This window comes from Mytilus galloprovincialis, chromosome 11 (assembly GCF_965363235.1).
Source record: "Mytilus galloprovincialis chromosome 11, xbMytGall1.hap1.1, whole genome shotgun sequence".
NCBI lineage: Eukaryota > Metazoa > Mollusca > Bivalvia > Mytilida > Mytilidae > Mytilus > Mytilus galloprovincialis.
The window spans coordinates 1,498,431-1,521,647 of record NC_134848.1 but is presented as its reverse complement, the minus strand read 5'-3'; the positions used below and the strand labels follow the sequence as shown (position 1 = coordinate 1,521,647).

The 23,217-nt window shown below is 31.6% G+C and overlaps 1 protein-coding gene across 1 annotated transcript; it reads left to right on the top strand.

Annotated features, from left to right (window-relative positions):
• Window positions 1–8,526: 8,526 nt before the first annotated feature.
• LOC143051504 (uncharacterized) lies at window positions 8,527–22,005 on the top strand. Its single transcript, XM_076224405.1, has 13 exons — window positions 8,527–8,633; window positions 11,180–11,233; window positions 11,650–11,746; window positions 12,268–12,356; window positions 13,475–13,568; window positions 14,506–14,576; window positions 14,994–15,198; window positions 15,897–15,967; window positions 17,074–17,161; window positions 17,511–17,596; window positions 18,983–19,070; window positions 19,478–20,333; window positions 20,925–22,005. Exons 1-12 carry the CDS (start codon window positions 8,600–8,602, stop codon window positions 20,328–20,330), a joined length of 1,830 nt encoding a protein of 609 aa, XP_076080520.1. The 5' UTR covers window positions 8,527–8,599; the 3' UTR covers window positions 20,331–20,333; window positions 20,925–22,005.
• Window positions 22,006–23,217: the final 1,212 nt, after the last annotated feature.

The following is a 23,217-nucleotide window of genomic DNA, read 5'->3' as shown; positions in this document are numbered from 1 at the left end:
TTAAAATTTTAAACGTAATAGCTTCCGCTTCCGGAGCACCGTAGATCATCCCTGGTTTTATCGGGAGTACTAGTTGCTCGGTTGTAGCTTTCTGTAGTGGGTTCTGTTTTTGTGTTTTTGTGTTAGTCGTGTGTTTGCCATGGCATTGTCAGTTATAAGTCTGAATATCCCTAGTATCGTTCGCCTCCTTTTTTGTCATTTCATCATGTTACAAAATACTTGGTATGTAGCATGCATGCACGCCTCAAGCAGAAATTATTTTCATTAAATTGTAAATACAAAACTACATTAACTTCGTTCACATTTTATGTCAAGTCACTCTTTAAATCTACAATATTTTTCGGTAGATCCGATTTCTTGAATCTAATGCATTATGGGTAATATTTTCAAAAGTGTACACCGAAACGTCGTGATTAGTTAAAAACGTCCTAAACAATGGGAATTCAACCAATGACGTTGTCAGACCAATTTCTTGATTTCCTCATCACGATCAAAGGACAGATTAGATATTTGACAACAGTATGATCTTTCTAGTGAAATAATCACACATCTAGTGTTACCACAAATATCTTTTATGTCTTGAGTAATAAAATATAATAATTGTATGCGATTCATTTTTTTTATTAATTGATGATGATCTTTTATATTGTTTAGAAATAAATATAGTTTTTTTGTGTAATGCATGTTTTATCAATTAATAGTGCATAAAGATTTTTTCGATGTTGAATGATATGAATAAAAGCATCGTTTAAACACAAATACATTTAGTTTTTATTTCCAGGATTGTTGTGCACAACATAAATTGATTTATTAGCGAAAACGCCTAATGTGAAACCTATTGACGTCACAACAGGGGCTACATTTAACTTCAATGAACTTAGTTTATTTTGAATTGTGAACACGATGCACATGTACTAGCTACTTCCAAAATTTCAAACAAATCCCAGTTACATTAATAATGATCCAAATTATACAATCGGTGCTAAAATGAGTGATAGGCATATGTAAATGATATTTTTTTCATTAAAAAACTAAGATATAATATCAAGGATCAATTGCACTAATAGTTTTCAAAGGTGCAATGATTATAATTTAATACGCCAGACGCCCGTTTCGTCTACATGAGACTCATCAGCGACGCTCAGATCAAAATAGTTATAGAGCCAAACCAGTACAAAGTTGGAGAGCATTAAGGACCCATAAATCCAAAAAGTTGTGCCAAATACGGCTAAGGTAATCTATTCCTGGAAAAAAGAAAATCCTCAGTTTTTCGATTAATTCAAAGTTTTGTAACAGGAAATTTATAAAAATAACCATATAATTGATATTCATCTCAACACCGAAGTGATGACTACTGGGCTACTCTTGGAACCAAACGTCCACAAGCAGTGACATCGACCCAGTGGTGTAAATAGTTTTCAAAGGTACCAGGATTATAATTTAATATGCCTGACGCGCTTATTCGTCTACATAAGACTCATCAGTGACGCTCAAATCAAAGTAGTTATAATGCCAAACGAGTTCAAATATAGGACCCAAAAACACATAGATTAGGAAGCAAGATAAACATCTTGCAATAGATAAACATCTTGCAATATATTGATATCTTGAATTCCATGTTCATGAACTAAAAATAACGCGAAATACTTGCATTGAAGAGATTCCGTTTGTTACTATAGTATAACCTGTATAGTTAATGGACTGCTAAAAATTTTCGACATATTATGGACAGGTGCTAGCCCAAGAATACCTAAGCTGTATTAGGCAAAGCTTACAGAACTTTGTATCCTTAAAGCTCTTCAACTTGCACTTTATTTAACCTTTCAATTTTTAATCCAGCATCACTGATTGGTCCTTTGAAGTCCAGCGTTTCTGTCGTACAAAATGACAAGCCTGATATATCTGATTGTGATTTCTTTTTCTCTCAACCACAATGAAGGATAACTTAACTTTATTTTTCAATTTTAACTACTTATATATATGAAGCACCATATCCTTCGTAGCACCTGTAATCACCTCCGTGTGGTTCGTGTTTGTCAGCCATTATTTTTTATGTTGTGTTTGGTGCTGTTGTTTGTTTTTAAAAATGGCATTGTCAGTTCTGCAAATGGTATCTTCTACCTTCATTCGTTTTGTTCTTAAAAATTTATTATGTACACCTCGAGTAAGAATTGTGTCTTTAGTTTAAATTTATTTATTTAAAGTGGATTGGGAAACAAGTTTTGCAACTTAAATTAATCCCTTTCCATTTTGCGTTAGGGAGTGCGGCCTTGTAGCGGCATTAGTCTGCACTTTTTTGAAATCTACAAGGATGTCTTTAACGTACAAAAGATATGTCTCTTTCTTAACACCGGACTATCATCGTTTCCTAAAGACCATACTTCCAAATGGTGTCAAGGGAGAGTCGAAACTAGTAATTTGAAAAATACAATAGCTTTGTTGATATTTTTTGCCTATTCACTCTGTCAAAAATAGTTGTCAATCTAATTTCTTTACTTCCTCATCACGATTAAATGGTAGACTAGATATTTGACAACAGTGAAACCTTACTAGTCTACGTTTTATTTGTTTTTAGTGTATTGTATGTATAAGCACACACCTGTTACAATTAACCCTGACCACAAAAATCTTTTGTAATAAAATGTAGCATTTTTATGTTATGCTTGTTTGACCAATTAATGGTTCATTCATTATATTATTTCGATTTTGTATGACATCAATAAAAGCATCGTTTAACTAAGTGCATTTTAAATTTTTCATCGTTATTTTGAATTGTGGTGCACATAAAAAAAAATGTTATATCAATGAAAACGCCTAATGGTTAAGATTAAACAAATATCGATAGGGAAGGGGTAACAAAGTTTTTCTATGCAATTTATGCATACGGTATCTTTTAAAGAAAAATCATTAACGAGAAGCATTACAGTCTATTTATTCTAGTTTCTCGTTTTTTATATAGATAAGACCGTTGGTTTTCCCGTTTGAATGGTTTTACACCTGTAATGTTTGGGGCTCTTAATAGCTTGCTGTTCGGTGTGGACTAAGGCTCCGCGTTGAAAACCGTACTTTGAACTGTAATGGTTTACTTTTATAAATTGTGACTTGGATGGAGAGTTGTCTCATTGGCACTCATATCATAACTTTTGATATCTATATAAATGAATTTATATAATATTTAATATCCTTTATATCTAAAAGTATGAAAAATTATAGTATTTTTGATACATTGAGTTTAATATATACAGTTCCATATATGTTCTAATTGGTTGCAAAATTTTGATTAAATCTCATTTACGTTATACAGTTACATTAACAACGGTTTAAGTTGTGGAATAGACACTAAAAAGTGCGATAAGCAAATGTCAATTGCATTTTTTTAAATTCCGTTTAAAATTTGCATGTATTTTTCTTATCCGCTAATTTTACAAGAATGGAGTACTGAATATTAACCTTTGAAAAAGGAGCCAAACATCAGTTGTAACTTGTCTGGTCAATTATCCCAACGCACCGCAAATTGAGGAACTAAATAGTGTTCAATCAAAAACAAAAATCAATTTAAATAAGTGACCTATAGTTGTTAATGTCTGTGTCATTTTGGTCTCTTGTGGACAGTTGTCTCATTGGCAATCATACCACATCTTCGTTTTTTATATTAGTTAACCATTTGTGGGTTTTTGAAGAACAGGGGACCATAGAATAAAGGTTTAAAATCTACTGAGTTATTAAAAAGTAAAATAAGATCAAAACAATTATCACAAATGATATCGGATATGTTCCTTACGTTGTAACTGCAATCCCCTTCCCATTCATAAATGTGACCCACCGAATTAGACTATTTACCGGATTTGTTATCTCATAAACAACACGACGGGTGCCACATGTGGAGCAGGATCTACTTACTCTTCCGGAGCACCTGAGATCACCGCTAGATTTTGGTGGCGTTCGTGTTTTTTATTCTTTAGTTTTTCTATGTTGTGTTATGTGTACTATTGTTTGTCCTTTTAATTTTAAACCATGGGGTTGTCAGTTTATTATCGATTTATGAGTTTGACTGTCCCTCTGGTATCTTTCGTCCCTCTTTTATTGGTGGTATTAAAAAAAAATGGGTGTAAAATAGAAGAATTACTTTTAAAGTCCAGAAAGTTTATATTCCTACATCTGACAATGGCCGCCGCCATTGGTAGTTTAGAAAATAAATGATAGAACAATAAATGTTTATAAAATGAGTCCAAATTGTACCGCTGAAGACAAAGACCTCCCTCAAATCAGAAATAAAACTGCATGGTTATTTGAAACTTTTTAACCTCTTTCATGTTTTTCTTCTCGACGTAACAGTTTGGTCATGTTATAATTTTATACGATGATACTACATTAATTTAAATTTAGATTTTGATAATGATCATGTATGTTTTGTTTAGGAATTAATTTATTTAAATAACAGACACATAATTTTCATAATGAATTAATTAATATGTAAAACAAACTATGAAACCCAATAACATTTAAAACGAAAGCATCATATTTAGTTGAATATGGAGTTTAGTATGACGTCCATTCTCACTGCACTAGTATACATAGTGTTAAGGGGCTGAAGGACACCTACGGGTGCGGGAGTTTCTCACTACATTGAAGACCCATTGGTGGCCTTCGGCTGTTGTCTGCTCTAAAGCAGTTGAAGAATATATGATTTAATCACTATAATCTCAGCAGCCATCGTCGAGTGGTAGGGGAAAAGTATTACTTTTTTTTACATTTTCCCGGCTTAAGGTTGCCTGTGTACACCCAAGATAGTTGCGGGAAGTCAACTAAGGGGCGCTGTGATTTGAAAGAAGGGTATGATATATATTTTTTAATTCGTTGATGAATAACTGAATTGTGTATATTTACAATATAAATTTTGAAACACAGGGAAATATTTTCTTTGGATTTAATTAAAAAGGCTTCCAAATTTTCATAGGTTTGATGTAAAAATGACGGTGGCCATGTATGGATACTATAAACAAGATCCGTTTGAAGATGACTATACCATCATTTTATTTCAGAATAATTCAGTACTAATATTTAACATAACTGTTTTGGAGGTGCGCCTGTCAGATGCGTTTTCATGTTTTCATTTTCATTTTCATTCAGGAAATGCTGGTACTGCTGCTTTTGAAGTAATGACTAACCATTTCCCTCATATCGTTTCCGAAAATAATAATGGTAATTGAGGATCAAGTGCAAACGTTTCCGAGTGCTAGGCAAAAAACAGAATTTTACATAAGAAATTTCTTTACCAAGTCAGCAATATGACAGTTGTTGTCCATTCGTTCGATGAGTTTGAGTTTTTGATTATGCCATTTGACAAGGGACTTTCCGTTATGAATTTTCATCGGAGTGTTTTTTTATGATTTTACTTTTTATAGTGTATTATTTTGATACTGGTGACATGTAAATTAAGTTTCAGAATTAATTTCACTAAGTCATTCAAATTATTTCATCAACCTGATATAAACATTTACAATTAACATAAAGAAAAATACTTCTTCAAAAAGTGTAATGATATCTATAATACTAAAATTACGAGGTCCAATTTGTCAGCCGTCATCACGTAAAAACGACGAATCACAGAATTCAACTTTATATATAACTAATATAATACAAAGGTGTAGATAAAAAATTACACCACTCCAGGCCCTTTTGTTTTCCACGTAATTAATATTGCCAATAATTAAGAAGTTCCGGGTCGAGTCCGCTACCAATACCAATAGTATATTCACCTGTTACCTATTACCTTATATGTACGTTACGCATCTGACAGGCGCACCTCTAAACAGTGTATTTAGAATTTTGCTGTATACTGTTGAGTAAAAATTCTCCATTCCAGGCCCTTTTGTTTTCCAACTTATTAATATTACCAGTAATTGATAGGTTCCAGGTCGACGGGTTCAAACAGACCGACACTAATACCAATAGTATATTCATCTGTTACATATTACCTTATATGTACGTTCCGCATCTGACAGGCGCACCTCTAAACAGTGTATTTAGAATTTTGCTGTATACTGTTGAGTAAAAATTCTCCATTCCAGGCCCTTTTGTTTTCCAAATTATTAATATTACCAATAATTGATAGGTTCCAGGTCGACGGGTTCAAACAGAAAGATTTTGAAAGCAGAGAAAACTGTGCACCTTATACATGTTATAATCAGCATGACTTTATCAGATGACAATACCAATACTACAATAAGACATACGCAAAGTTATATATCAGTCATGAACCCGCGATATCACGGGTGTGTTCTAGTGTTTTAAAAGATTCAGAGACCTAAGAAAAATTGCTTTTTACAGCGTAAGAGTTTTATACTGGTACAGTGAAACCTGACTAAACCGAATCCTGTATAAACCGAAAACCTGTGTAAACCAAACATGTTCGTAAGCACCGTCATATCAAATAAAGTGCGTTGTGAACCTGATTAAACCGAACATTGGCCAAAACCGAACAAAATCTTGAGTCCAGAAGAGGTTCGGTTTTAACAGGTTTCACTGTATCATGTAATTTGACCTTCGAGATTAGTTTTTTACAGAAGTATATTCATTCAATAAATCATTCAAATAATTTCATTAACCTTACATAAACATTTACAATTTACATAAAAATCAATTTCATCAAAAAGTGTAATGATATGTTTGAGAAAATTCAGAAACCTTAGAAATACTGCTTTGTGTAAGATTGTGATGCGGGTGTCGTGTAAATAAGTTTCAAGATTAGTTTTTTAACAAAAGTATATTCATTCAGTAAAGCATTCAAATTATTTCATAAACCTTAGATAAACATTTACAATTAATATAAAAATCAATTTCCTCAAAAAGTGTCATGGAATGTTTAAGAAAAAAATCAGAAACCTAAGAAAAACTTTGTTTGTACAATGTAAGATTTTTGAACAGCGATATACTACTGTTGCCTTTATTTGATACTGGTGTCATGTAGTTGGAGCTTCTAGATTAGTTTTTTTAACAGAACCATATTCATTCAGTAAATCATTCAAACTATTTCATCAACCTTAGATAAACATTTACAAATTACATAAAATTCGATTTCCTCAAAAAGTGTAATAATATGTTTGAAAAGATTCAGTGACCTAAGAAAAACTGCTTTGTTCAGCGTAAGATTTTGTGTTAGGTAATTGAAGCTTCGAGATAAGCTTTTTCTAACAGAAGTATATTCATTTAGTAAATCATATAAATTATTTCATCAGCCTCACATAAATATTTACAATTAACATAAAATTCAATTTCCTCAAAAACAGAATTTTACAGTACAGAATTTGATACCTGTGTGGAACAACCCATAAGAACTTCGTGGTTTTTTTCTGACATAAGTATATCCATTCAATAAATCATTCAAATTATTTCATCAATCTTACAAAAACATTTTTAATCTACATAAAAATCAAATTTCTCATAAAGTTGAATGGAACATATGAGAAGATTCAGAGACCTAAGAAAAACTGCTTTATGTAAGACTATGAGACTTGTGTCATGTAAATGAAGCTTCAAGTTTAGTTTTCTGACATAAGTATATTATTTCAGTAGATTTAAGATTTAAGTAGATTCAGTGAGAAAACATCTTTTGTACAATGTAAGATTTTGTCATGTAAAATGGAGCTTCAAGATTAGTTTTTGAAATAAGTATATCTATTCAATAAATAAATCCAATCATTTCATCAAACTTATATATTAAACATTTACAATTTACAAAAAAAATCAATTTCCTCATAAAGTGAAATGAAATGTTGAGAAGATACAGATACCAACGAAACAACCATCTACTGTACAAAAATTTGATACTTGTGTGGTGTAACCCATAAGAGCTTCATGGTTTTTATTTTGAAATAAATATATTCATTCAATAAATCATTCAAGTTTTTTCACCAACCTTACATAAACATTTACAATTAACATACAAATTATTTTCCTCATAAAGTAAAAAGAAATGTTTGAGCAGATCCAGAGGCCTTTGAAAAACTGTTTTGTACAGTGTTATATTTTTGTACTGACCAAGTGTATGTAAATAGCGCTTCAAGATTAGATTTTTAACAGAAGTATATTCATTCAATAAACCATTCAAATTATTTTATCAAACTTACATAAACGTTTACAATTTACATAAAAATATATTTCCTCAAAAAGTGTAATGACATATTTGAGAAGATTCAGATACCTGCCTTTTACAGTACCTATAGGAGCTTCGTGGTTTTTTTCTGACATAAGTATATCTATTCAATAAATCATTCAAATGATTTCATCAACCTTACATAAATATCTACAATTTACATAAAAATCAATTTCCTCCACCATTCTAATGGAATGTTTTGAGGTAGGCCTATACTTATTGACGTATGGAGGAAACACCAAATACGCTCTTCCCATTTGTTAAACTAGCTTGATCTCATAACAATAAACAAATGTATGTTATGTCGTAAGAACGTCATATACACCTTACAATCAGTCAACCGTGACATCTAGGATAAAAATAAGACCTTAACACACAAAAGGCAGAATAAATAAATAATTTCAAGTATTGGTGTTAAACGTTGTTGATATATTGGATTACGAAATGAGGAACTATAGTTTATTTATCAGTATTTTAAGTAAGTAATTAGTATTAGCTGATAGGGAATTATTTGGCATGTTTATATCGTAAAATTGTATAAGCAAATACGACGAAACAAATATGCATAGAAAGATGAAAAATCATTTTAAATTGCACCGCTTTGACGGGCAACCTTGCTGTATACCTACTGTAATTGTTTCAGATAAAATTTCATTACATCCGTTCAATAATTGTTATTACATGATTGAAAACTATTTGCATATTTATATAAAACAATCTCTGAGCAAACATAACAGAACCGATGAACATTATTTTTAAAGAAGAAATATCAGCGTGTAACCTTGCTGTGTGCCTTCGGTAATTGTTTATAATTTTATTAATGAATTAAAACAAAAATACCAAACTCTAAGGTGAATTTAAAACAGGAATGAAAGAAATAATAGAATAAGACTTCTATTAAATAAACAAACTGAACTAATGAAAAGTAAAAGATGACGTAAATATGTGTATAATAATAATGTGTTTTCTGGATTTTGATGGCTACACATTGTGTTTATATAATCTATTTGTGAAAAACTAGATCCTAAATTTTCCGTCTTTTGGTTTGAATTTCAGATCGGAACTGTTCATAAATGACAAAAAAAATAAGTAACAAAAAAACTTCAGAGTGAAAGTATTACCTTTTGAACATACATTCAATTAAGCCCAATAAATTATTTCTTAACTATTGGAAAATATGATAGAAAGCATTGAATAGACTACATATTAAAGTATGTGTATGTATTATAAATTAATTTATTGCAATCATATATATATATATATATATATATATATCTAATGGTAGTTTTTACATGTATCCATATTATATTGATGACTCTGAATAGTATGTGGCCCCGACAATCCCTTACATGTACATGTATCAAACAATCTTACAACGTTGTGTGGTAAATATAAAAAATATTTAAAAATAAGGACCATTACAAAGCGAATTGAAAACCCCGCACCTGATCGTACTTAATCATAATTACTTTCCGCGGGAAAATGTTATTGGTTGGTATTGTCTGTTTCCTTGTCGTATAGAATGATGGATTATTACCCTCCGGGCAATTACATTTAATATTGTCACCTATTGTTCTATATTTGTTAAATTATAACGCTGACGTCTGTAATATACTAACAATTTGACGACATACTGATGATGTTTATGATGTCTGTTTTATTTGTAAATGATTTATTTGTTTTTAACTAATATATTTACATATATTTTGGGAACAGTGTGTCTCATTAAAGGTGTATGCAGGATCTGATCAAGATTTCAAAAAAAGGGGGCGTAATAAAAAAAAAAGTAATGAACGGCAGCCTTGATTAGCGAGATTAAACAATTTTTGGACTAAATATTTACCAGTCAAAATAGTCTACCTCACCCTTCCCGAATCTGCCTGATTTCAAATCATATGCTTTAACTACCTTGTCATTATTATCTTTTTTCTATAAACAAATAAACATGATGCACCTTAAGAAAAATCATTTTTTTTCAATTAAACAGACATTCGAGGTTTTTTATTACTGCGGTTCCCTCACCAACTTCGCCACACAAAAGTGCACGTTTAATTGATAATCCTCCCCAATTTAGGTTGGGCTCTTAATACTCAGTCTTTGACTATCTCTGTAATGAGTATTTGACTGGTATTTCCTATTTCCTCGAGTTTTCTTTGACTTAGCTTTTTTATTGTCCCTTTCGTGTCTATTGTTTCCTTTTTTTGTATAAATCTTTACCTGTAGTGTGCAAAAAAGTACAATAACAAAAATAACTTGCCGGTTTGTTCTTTGTATTACTATTGTCCATTATGCTTTGAACTATCATGTTAATGATGCCCTCAGGATTTTCTATACAATTATCATAGTAATACTTTCTGTTTAAGAAAGGAGTATAGAATATCAATTTAATTTATTTTTTTTGTGTTTACCTGTCATTAAAAGGGTATATTTCATGCAAGTGAAATAACTCCGAAATACCTGTGAACCCTTATATATGAGTGCATTGATTGGAATTTACATAGTAGAGAAAATGAGGGGGGAATAAAGAAGAGAGAATAAGCCAAAAGAATAAAAAAAAAAAAAAAGGATTATGAGTAGTTTAATATAAATATATAAATATTCTACCACTGCATCGAGTGTGATACTTAATTATCCACTAAAGACTGTTCAGTTCTCAAATTTAAAACGCGAGTCTCGTTTTACACGAGCTTTGGTGGTGGAATCAGTTTTATGACGTAATAATAGGGCATTTAGAGGAAAGCAAGATTTGACGTCTTAATTGAATTTTGATCAATGAAAAGCGGAGATCAATCAAGTTGATTGAAAACAAGAAATCAACAGGTCAGAAAAAGGAAACATCGAGAAAGAATTTGAAAAATATAAAGAACACCCTCAAATAATCTTAGCTTATAGACTAAAACATATTATTTTGTTGTTTCAAATGTTTTAATTGGCACCGATGCACCAGATTATTTAAAGCTGATATATCTCCCTTGTTGTCCCCCTTTATAAACCTCTTATATGAACATATTTTTTTCTTTGTAGTTACAGTCATATCAGTTGCTGTCGCGCAAGTCAGCACAACAACAAAAAAGAAAGGTAAATATGCATGTAACGATCCTATCCTCGTCCTATCCTCGAAATTGAAAAAGATTTAAAATGATGTTTTACCCTTAAAAATTCGTATCTTACAGAATGAACACAAATAAAAAGAACAGCAAGTTACAGAATTCATGATTTCCCAACGGAAGCAAAATTTTAACTTTATCTGCCATATTGAAGTAGAATGAACATATATTTTTAAACAACCATGGACACGCGCAGATCTTGAGATTTTGAAACGGAGGAAGTGGTTGGTAGTTTCAACCCCCAGAACACAATGAAATGTTTACATAATTTAAAAAAAAATCAAATTAAATTAGAAAAACAGACCCACTTCATTCCCCATATCACCCTTTAGATCCGCCAATGGTGAATCAAAACATTGTATTCAAAGATTTTTTTTATTATTTTAGGTTGTAGTGGTTATGGTTTTCAAATATGGTTGAGTTGTATAACTGACCCATGTGTATTTTCGAATTGTCCAGCGTTTGGCAAGATGGCAACATGCAGGTAATTTTCGTTTTATCATTAATATGTAATTTTCTTTCTAATAAATCAATTCAAATTGAGACTTTTCAACAGTTAAATTTTGCGCCTGTTTGCGACCAAAAGATGACTTTTGTTTTCTGTTTGATTTTTCTTTAGAAACCTTAAGTTTCAACATCATTGATTCGGTTATTATTTATATATAATGATAAGAAGATGTGGAATGATTGCCAATGAAATAACTATTCAATAAAGTTATGATGTAAGTTATGAAAGGCAAGAATACAGCCTTCAACCATGACAAAAACCAATACAGTTGAGTGTCTTTTGAAAGACCCCATGCAAAGTATAAAACAATTCAAATGAGAAAACTGACTGTCTTATTTATAAAAAAAAAAACAATTACGAAAACTATGTATATTTATTTGTATTTTGCATATTTAAACAAGTTTTAATTCTCCATTTTCACATATTTTCTCATAGTTAAAATTTGTATTTCTTCGTTTTTGTATATTTTGACAATTTATATTTCACCATTTTCACAGTAAGGAAGTAACGGATGATTGTAAGCATTGTAGAGCCACGTTCTCGTTAAATGGAAGACGAGTTGATCATTTATGTCATACAAATTTCGGTAAGATACTTTTATATCTGTTGATTCTATAAAGAACATTATTTATCATTTTCTTTAATTAAGATTTAATTTTAGTTTAATTTTAATTAATTTTAATTTTAATTTTAATTTTAATTTTAATTTTAATTTTAATTTTAATTTAATTTAATTTAATTTAATTCTAGTTGTATTTTTAATTTTTACTTTTTCAATTTTAAATTTAATTTTAATTTTGAAATTTTATTTTGATTTAATCTTAATTTTGATACGGTCTTTATTTTAAGTTTAATCTTAGTTGTAATTTTGATTTTGATTCGAGTTTTGATTTTAATTTTGATTTGAATTTCACTTTTTTTTTCTATTATTTTTATTTCTGGTTTGTTATCTTTATTTTGTATAAATAATTGATAAATGATTCCCCAAGCGGGAAATTCCGATTTGTATTCAAGACGATGTTATGTTAATGAAATAATTTACAATGTCATTAACCTATTTGAAAAAAATGACATTATCATTTAATGGAATATGTCATTTAGTTACTACAGAAATGACATCACAAAAGACACAGTATTCATCTCATTTATACTTGTACGTACGGTGTAGGTTAAAGTTCATGCATTTTGTTCAATATTACACAGACAAGACTATAGTCTTCTTATTTAGAAAATATTTGTTGTATTGCTAGACTTTTAAAGACCTACATGTAACAATGTTGCTTCCTATTTCCTATAAAAGCATGCAGAGAACAAAGGAATAAAAATGATGGGTCTAGAGATTGAATAAAAACAAAACTTAAAATTTCTTAACGAAAATAGACAAAAGATATAATAGAAAAGTTCACATAACAGAAATCTATAGATTGAGTAACATGGACCCCCCTCCCCCCCCCCCCAAAAAAAGAAAATGATACTCAGGGAGAGTTGGCAGTAACTGCTCCGTCCGTGACAACCATTGTGTTACCTAATTTTATGCTATTGTGATACTGCTGAACTTACTATCAGATAGAACTTTCCGAAAGAAGTCAAATCTTTTAAAAACAATCAAGATAAAATGTTATCTTCGGCTGTTATCTGCATGGTTGTTGCCTCTTTGACATATTCCCAATTTCCATTCTCAACATTATTTGGTTTTTTTTATAGAATGTCCGGAAGGATTGCCTCTCCAACGTTGCTCCATAGACCCATGTGTGAGTACTGAATGTTTGGAGCCAAAATTTCAAGGCGCTAGGTGTCGGTAAGTCTTATAACCATTATAAATATTGCAAGGATGTCGATACTCTTGTTTTTGACTTTCCGCTTATATTTAAGGAGGTAGACCTAGGTCAAGGGAAATAACTCTTAAAATCATCAGTACGTTTTTGTCAACCATTTTCAAAAATATATTCTAAGCTTCTAGGTTACATAGATTATTTTCAATCTGTTTCAGGTAAATGCTTAAAATACATTGATGAACTTGACTTTTACAAACGCTTAACTGATTTAAAGACCTATCTCCCTGAACCAAGGTCTACCCCCTTAAAATCCTCTAGTTTTATCCATGAAGTGTCAAAACAAAAGGAAATTCATGCTAACTTACTTTCTTTTCCTTTTCTATTTCATAAACTTTGAAATCCAATATTTGAAATTTGTTACAAAAAATAAAAATCACAAAAATACGGAACTTAGAGGAAGATCAATTGGGAAAGTCCATAATCACATGGCAAAATCAAATAAAAAAACGCATCAAAAACGAATGGACAAGAACTGTCATATTCCTGACTTGGTACAGGCATTTTCAAATGTAGAAAATGGTGGATTAAACCTGGTTCTATAGCGCTAACCCTCTCACTTTAATGACAGTCTCATCAATTTCCGATATTTTTACATTGATGCGTTAAATAAACAGACACAATGTTATGTTTTCATAGATTTTGAAAACAGGAGGGTTAATGTTAATTGTATGAAAATTCAGGAATCATTTCCCGCCAAATTTTCAATAGATTGTATCTCAAACATAAGACTTAGAACTGTCAATATTTCCAACTTTTTTAGTTCGAGTCTTAACGCGATGTGAACCTGATTTAACTGGATATCTGGCATAGTCGAGCAAAATAGGTTTGGTTTAGACCGGTTTTACTATAAAAAAAATATATATATATATATGTTAAAGTAAATATAACTTCGACTTTCAGAGGTTATTATTGTGGAGCCTGTTTAGCAGAATACTATGTTGAAGGTAGATGGCAGCAGTGTCCAAATCCTGGTGAGAAATCGTGACCTTAATCCTTTTTACTTGATCTCAATGTTCTATAAAATAAGAAAATACATAATGGTATATTAATGAGCACTCAGGTGAGGTTTAGGAATTCTGTCAAATGTTCGGACTCGTTTGGGTTTTTTTTTATTCGATACAGGCTAAAATATTTTCCTAGCAGTGCAGATGTAAGGTAAAAGTAAAAGTATTTCTCAAAAGGGACCTCATAGCCTGTCAATAGTTTAAGTTTTTGTTCCCTAACTAAAGATCTTCTGACTTAAAGTATCAATTTTAAATTCAAATTTTTTTTTATTTTCAACTCCGTACATCCTTTAAAAAAAGAAGTCTAAAAAATATATAATCGTTCACTTTAAGTACTGTTTTGTTTCCTAAGTTTAAAGAAGATTTATATATTTTTATTTTTAGATGTAAAACTTCAAGGAGATGCTGCATTATTATTACCTGAGATTCAGAAAGCAATGATACAATTTCCCACCAATAATAGAAGGAGAACAGGAAGTTCCAGTCCACTAGCTCTAGGCTCATGCCCAGATGGATCACCGGAACCGGAATGCCCAGCTAACGTGTGCGCACGCGCAGAGTGTCCACAATTTACAACTGCTCAATGTGTGTACGTATTTAAAATAAGTGTTTTTTTTATATAAAAGAAAACAATTGTAAATATCTTAAAATAACAGAAAGAAAGCTAAAATATGAAATAAATAATATTTTTATATTTTCACTTTTTGCGTAATAACTCGAAAGTTGTATTTATTGTTTAAAAGGGTAAATGTATAGAAAAGCAACAGAATTGCAACAATCGGTCAACACAGCTTACAACAAAGATTAAAGACAAATCAACACCCGCTTACAAATGTAACAATTGACACTTTTTTTCTTTTATACATTTCGAATTATAAAATCATAACATAATGTTCAGGCCAAATAAAAAAGTATGTGTGGTTCCAGTTACATCTGAAAAAAAGTTAGGGTAGGTAGGTAGTGATTTTTTTTTATTTTATGTTTTTTTTATATTGAGTCTATGGGAGCAACATTCTGATTTTAACAGTGCTTAATGAAAAATGACAATAAAATCTTTAGGGTAGGCTATTTTTAAGCCGAAAAAGTAGGGACGGTAGGGTTACTGGAACCACACATATATTTTCATTTGGCCTCAGAGAAGTATTTACTTCTGACGCTTTACAAAATAATCAGAACAATTCTACTCTTGCTGCTTCGTGTCACTTCTAATAAACAATTAAAACGTAAAAATATGCTAATGTTTGTTTTCTTTTGAATCAATGATAAAAATTGTACTAAATATTTCAGAGTAAACAAGTGTCAAGGTTGTAAGGCGGAGTTCTACTTCAGGGGTCAACTAGTTAACTGCCAATCAAATAGTAAGTACGATAACACATATATTACATTTCAGTAATAGAAAGAGATTAAAGAACCCCGATATTAACAAATAGTATAAAAAAGAATTGTTTTTGATGCTTCTTTTTATTATTTTATTTGGATGTATTCGCGTTGACCGAAGTATTTTTGATATGAAGCGCGTCTTTCATATCAAAAATGTAGGTACGACCAATGCACTGAAATTCGAAGATATACTCAAACATAAGACAAAAAACTTTATTATGAGACGGCAAAAACAATACAACTACAAACATGAAGATTATCTGAAACTGATACAATAAATAAAGGCAACAGTAGTAAACTGATACAATAAATAAAGGCAACAGTAGTAAACTGATACAATAAATAAAGGCAACAGTAATAAACTGATACAATAAATAAAGGCAACAGTAGTAAACTGATACAATAAATAAAGGCAACAGTAGTAAACTGATACAATAAATAAAGGCAACAGTAGAAAACTGATACAATAAATAAAGGCAACAGTAGTAAACTGATACAATAAATAAAGGCAACAGTAGTAAACTGATACAATAAATAAAGGCAACAGTAGTAAACTGATACAATAAATAAAGGCAACAGTAGTAAACTGATACAATAAATAAAGGCAACAGTAGTAAACTGATACAATAAATAAAGGCAACAGTAGTAAACTGATACAATAAATAAAGGCAACAGTAGTAAACTGATACAATAAATAAAGGCAACAGTAGAAAACTGATACAATAAATAAAGGCAACAGTAGTAAACTGATACAATAAATAAAGGCAACAGTAGTAAACTGATACAATAAATAAAGGCAACAGTAGTAAACTGATACAATAAAAGCACAACAAACGAAACATACATATAAAGTCATGCACACAAGAAATAATCACTTTATAAATTCAACGCGTATAATTTCTGTAACTCTATAAGGATCCCTAAATTAAAAATGTATCCCAAAACATGTGAGAAAACTAAACATGAAACCTGCTATACAACAACTACAAGTTAAATACAAAACCATTATTTAGTCAGAACCGAAAATATGCCTTAATTAGCCTGTTTAAATCTTAGTCATTTATTTCATAATGTTTATTTTTAGAATGTCGCCGAAACGTATTGGAAATGCATTGTCCTGACGATCCATGTAAATATGCTACCTGTCCATTGTTTCCTGCAGCTGAATGCCGGTAAGTTATCTGCCCATTATTTCATGTTGCTGAATGTAGGCCAGTTACTTGTCCTTTATGTTATGCTGTTAAAGGTCAGTAACATGTCCGTTATTTACTTATGATGAACACCGGTTATGTCCTTGCCCGTTATTAACTGCTGGTAAATGCGGGTAGGTTACTGGTCCGTTTAATATTGTTGATAAACATTTATTGACTTGCAGATGTCAAGTTTTATATTGTAAGATTGCTGTCTTCATTTTTTTCTTAATTTCAATAAATAGTGTCGTTTGATTGCTGTCTCATTGACATATACGTATACTTCCTGTTTTTTTCTAAATTTATATGATAATTCGTTTTTTATTTTTAGACCAAGTAGTTGTGGGTACTGTCACCCTGAGTGGTTTGTTAATGAAAAACAAGTGAACTGTTTCTCCAGAATGCCCGACAATTACCGTAAGTAAAACTGATGATGTATGTCCAGTAATTCATAGCTTACGGTTATTCCAATCTACATGCACTTTCTCGAGATTAGATTTACATACAAAAGAACAACGTCTTTGGTCACGTGATAGGTGTTGTCAACTCGAGTGCGAGAGGTTCAATCACAAGCCGAGTCAAACCAAAGATTTAACAATTGAAAGTTATTGATTTTCCTCTGAACACACAGCATGTAGGTAAACAAACAATTCAAAGCCTTGACCTCTCAGAGTCTGACAAAATGTGTCCAGTCGCGTGACTTGTATAAATGTAGACTATTACCTTGATAATAGTACATTAAAAATTCAACGTGTCCGTTTAGTACAAAAAAAACCAAACAAAAGCAAATACCTAACACCAAGAAAATTGTAACCGGAAAGTCTGTTATCAAATAGCAAAATCAGAATCTTATACACACCAAACAAATATAACTGACATGTTCTTAGATTAAGCTGGGATCACACATTCACGATTTTTATTGCCATCCTAGACAGGACTGATTCCCGATTAAAATTTGTCAAAAGTATGATCAAGATCCTGTGAATCGTGTATGGAAATTCAAACTTTAATCACGACAACAATCAGATATTGTTCAGGAAGCGTCGATATTCAACCGTTTCCAAGCGAATTTATCCCGATAATCCCGTTCTCAATCCGCTTCTATTCCAATTTGTATCTTTCGCCTGGTAAAATTCGACCGAGTATGTGACGACTGCATCTCGATTCTACCGAATGCAATCCTACAGAGATCAGACAGTGAACCACCGCTGACGGAAGTCATCCGTTCGAAAACTATCGGCATACTCGGGATGATCAGGTACTGTCACAAACGGCTGTGTCTGGTCTCAGTCCTATTGTATTCTCCCGAGTTTCCCCGAATGTTACGGGACGCACCTAATTGTCGGGGTGCTTCGCCGAACTATTCGGACCCTTCCCGACCCGTAGGAATCTGTTACGAACTTATACAACTGCATTCAGACAATGATAGGGCATTTCACATAATTGAAGATAGTAATCCGACTTTTTCACTGTTCGTGTCGTATCCCTGTCTGATCTCAAACGGGAGCAAAAGTCGGTAATGTGTGAACCCCGCATTAGTAGAGGCATTTACTTATATAGAAAATGGAATATTAAAGCCTGGTTTTATAGCTATAGCTAAACATCAGTAATGCGTTTGTAAAAGTCAAGTTTCATCAATGTTTTTTAAGCATTTACCTAAAACAGAGTGGAAATAATCTATGTTACCTAGAAGCTTAGAATATATTTATGAAAGTGGTTGACACAAACATACTGATGATTTTATGAGTTATCTCCCTTAACCTAGGTCTACCTCCTTAACATGTTCTCTCTTTCTCTTTACAGAATGTCCAAACGGTCTTAAACAACAGCAGTGTCCACGAAACACATGTCGATTCAAGAGATGTTTAACAGATGCTGACACTTTCTGCAGGTAAGTGTTCTTTGAATTCTCAGTTGTATTATTTTATTTTTTTAATTCTTCGAAGCATCAAATATATAAAAATGTCAGTTAACAAGAGATGTCTGAAACACAAAGTTTTGGTAATCAATTCGAATGGAAAACTTCTTGTAAGATGAAACACATATATTTGATAAACAATAAATAACTTCCAATTAGAAAGAAAATAAAGCTTTTGAAGACAACATAAAACTGCCGCGTAGATGAAAACAAATCTTTGGTAAACAAACAATATCCCAACGTTTTCGGGTACGCGTTTGAAAATATTACACAGAATGCATTAAATTCTGAAACGGCCAATTTAATTGATGAAATTCATAAAGACTGCAAATGAAAATAAGTAGTAACGCCAATACTTAACATTTTTTTTTATTTTCCAGAATAAATAACTGTGGAGGTTGTTACGCTGAGTACGTGAACACAAAGAATGAAATTGTTGCTTGTGAAGGATGGTGGACTACATATGAAACTAAGAAGCCAAAAGAACTCACTCAAGTGGAAGATTCTTCAACCAGTATAACTTCTGCATCGACCGGTTTACCTAAACCATCGACCAAAGCGGACGAGGCAATGACCGAGGCTAAGAAGCAAATGGAGATTGATGCCTTATTTGGAAATCTAGGACTTGAGGTTCCATCAAATTCAAAAATAGTTTCAAGTTCGGTCAATTCTAATCCAATGGGTAACAATCCATGGGAGACAACTGATACTAAACAAAAGGCAGCAACCCAAAACAATGTCGATCTTATCTCTAAACAAACTGCCGATACCGCAAGACCTTTTGTGACGTCATCACAAACTCTACATGCAACGAATATAAACAGAGACACAATAATAAAATCACCAAGAATTGTTCCTGAAAGGAAAAAAGAAGAAATAAATATACCGAAACAAATTGATGAAAATAAACAACAAATACCATCAAAAACTTGGGGAAATGACAAAGTGAAAACTTCTCAAAGTGGACCAAAACCCGTTACTAGAAGTTCCAGAACTAGAGAACCATCAAGACCTTTGAGTAGAAATTCCGGAAACGTAGAACCGTCAAAACCCATTACTAGAAATACCGGAAACAAAAAACAGTCAAAATCCTTGACGAGTGACGCCGGAAACAGAGAACCGTCACCAATGGATTTGTTCAGATCAATTGCTATCCCTCTTGATTCTCTCAACAAAGGTTCTAATTTTAGACCAGGGGTACCTATAGGAGGATTTAGATTTACACGGCGATGAAAGGTATGTTAAATTTTGTTTAATATTACAAACACAAGTGTGACGACATTACTTCCTTTAGTACAATGTATATGCAGTAGATAATTAATCTGCCATAACCGATTGAGTCAGTCTGTTAGGGCGTTGTCTTGTTACATAGTAGAACCGGTTTCGACTCCCGCAGGAGACAAAGTGATTTTGTTATAGGGTACACATTCAAATGAAAACTCAACATATAAGAACCGTTTCGCATTTGATACATCAAGTACAGAATTAGAGAGAAATGAATATCGCCTCACGATTCTGATGTTTTTTTAAACATTCCAAAACCCCTTTTTTATCATTTTTTTCTCTAAATTACTCTCGAGATACGTTATGTCATGTTATTTTGTTCATTTCTGAATGCGTCGTCTATAATTATTCTTGTAGAAATATGGGAGAGAAATTTAGTGTTAAAAACGTAGCACAACCCAGACACCTGTGTCTCAATAAATTCATACAGTTGTGTCTCATTAAAGTCATACAGTTGTGTCTCATTTATTCATACAGTTGTGTCCCTTTTGTTCATACAGTTTTTGACTTAATAATTAATATATGTTTTGTTTTTAATTTCAGAACTGGAATATAACAATATTTATTCTACAAACCAAGAAATCCAAAGAGAGTGTTGAATGTTGTTTCGACTATGTTGTCTAGCAGTCTAGGTTCTTTTAAATGTTGTTTCGATTATGATGTCCAGCAGTCTAGATTATGTTAAATGTTGTTTCGACCGTTTTGTACTTCAGTCTTGTGCTATGTTGTATACCATTTCAATTATTGGACAACTCTTTATCGCATGATTAGTTGTACATCCGTATCACGTGATAAGACACAACTAGACCAAAATGTGCAAAAAAAATGCCAAATTGAAAATATCATGGTGTATATTGTTTGAATATGATTTTTTTACGACCTGTTTAAGGAATGACTGTAATATTTTTTTTTGTCTTTGAAGAAATAACATAAAAAATTTGGTGCACACTGAATTACGCGCGTAGCGGGTTATTTAACAGTGTGCACCACATTTTTTATGTTATTTCGAAGACAGAAAAAAAATTACAGTCATTTCTTATAATTCAATTCTAAATTCCATTTTAAACCGTAGAAAACCATAAAAAAACGTTGATGACTTCACGGTCACATGACTAAATTATGTCTATGGGGTGATAACAAAATAACGTCAACCAATCAGAAGACGCGTTACATCCAAAATTAAATTATTCATGCATGTATTACATTATTTAGTTTTCTTTATCCGTCAGATTCGTATTTAGCTGGACTAATCAAGTCCACCTCTTTTTCTCAAATAAAAATCCGTTAACAAATGATTATTTTGCAGAAAAACAAACAACGACTATGTTTCAACAATTTTATCATTTTGTAATGTCCTTTTAACGGTAAGGTTTTAATAATTTATAACCTTTGTAATTATTGCGCTATACGTTATGATTTTTACGTTGTACGTTGTAATTATTGTGGTATACGTTGTAATTATTGCACTATTCGTTGTAATTATTGTGGTATATGTTGTAGTTATTGCGTTATACGTTGTAGTTATTGCGTTATACGTTGTAATTTTTGCGCTATACGTTGTCTCATTTTTCACGTTTATTTGTAAATAAAACTATACTATTTAATTAAATTTTCTATTACTTAATGTAGTTGATATACTGTATAAAATTCGCAAGGTTTGAAGCTTAAATCAAAGAGTGAGAAACTACCAACGGGATACTCAAAAATCATAAATCGAATGAGAACAAGAAAGATTACACAATCGACAAAAAGACAAAAAGATAAACAAGAATCAACAAATCTCTTCATTCAAGTAACAATTTAGCAACACATAGTTCAAACAGACAAAATAGTATGATCGCAGGTGGTCATGAATAGTCTGCTGTTCCTGCTCTATAACAAACACCCGTCACTAAAGTTTCGATATGCTGACGAATGTTATCAAATGACATTATATGAAATCTTTCCGAAACTTAAGACACTTCAAATTCAGAAATTCTTAGTACAGGTTTTAAAATGCATTATCTATTAATGTTGACCGAATATACAAACTCAAGTGCACTCACCTTTTTACACTTAGTTGCACAAAGAATGGTACCAAAAAGAAAAAACTAAAATCTGGAAAAATTAAAAAATAAAGCACATAATAATTCGCTAAAAACTAAAGCAACTCGTATTATATCAGTACTGATCATCTTTTGTATTAGGAAGATTGATAGGCAATGAAAAGAAATCAGTTGTGTATAAACGCTCAGAACTTTCCAAGTTCCAACTGTTTAGTAACACAAAACTCATAATATAAAAGACTCATCAGTGAAAATTGGATCAAACAAGGTTTTGGTCAGTGAAGATGGAATTATAAATACAAATGGACAGAAAATAACGCATGTCTAGTGAGCTGAAATTTCTAGTTTTTCATCCTTTTTTTTTATTATATGAGTTGTAAGGGTCAAGCTCAAATGAAACAACAGCCACATATATATACTCTCTAACTATATGGCACACGAGTGGTGAACGTCATGCTTTCCACGAAGTTTCATCATCCATATATATATTCTCTCATTTTATAATTATCAAAGGTACCAGGGTTATAATTTAATACGCCAGACGCGCGTTTCGTCTACATAAGACTCATCAGTGACGCTCAGATCAAAATAGTTATCAAGGCAAACAAGTACAAAGTTGAAGAGCATTGAGGACCCGAAATTTCCCAAAGGTGTGGCAAATACGGCTAGTCTATTCCTTGGATAAGAAAATCCTTGGTTTTTCGAAGAAAAAAAAATTGTCAACAGGAAATTTTATAAAATCAACATATAATTGATATGCATGTCAACACCGAAGTGCTGACTACTGGGCT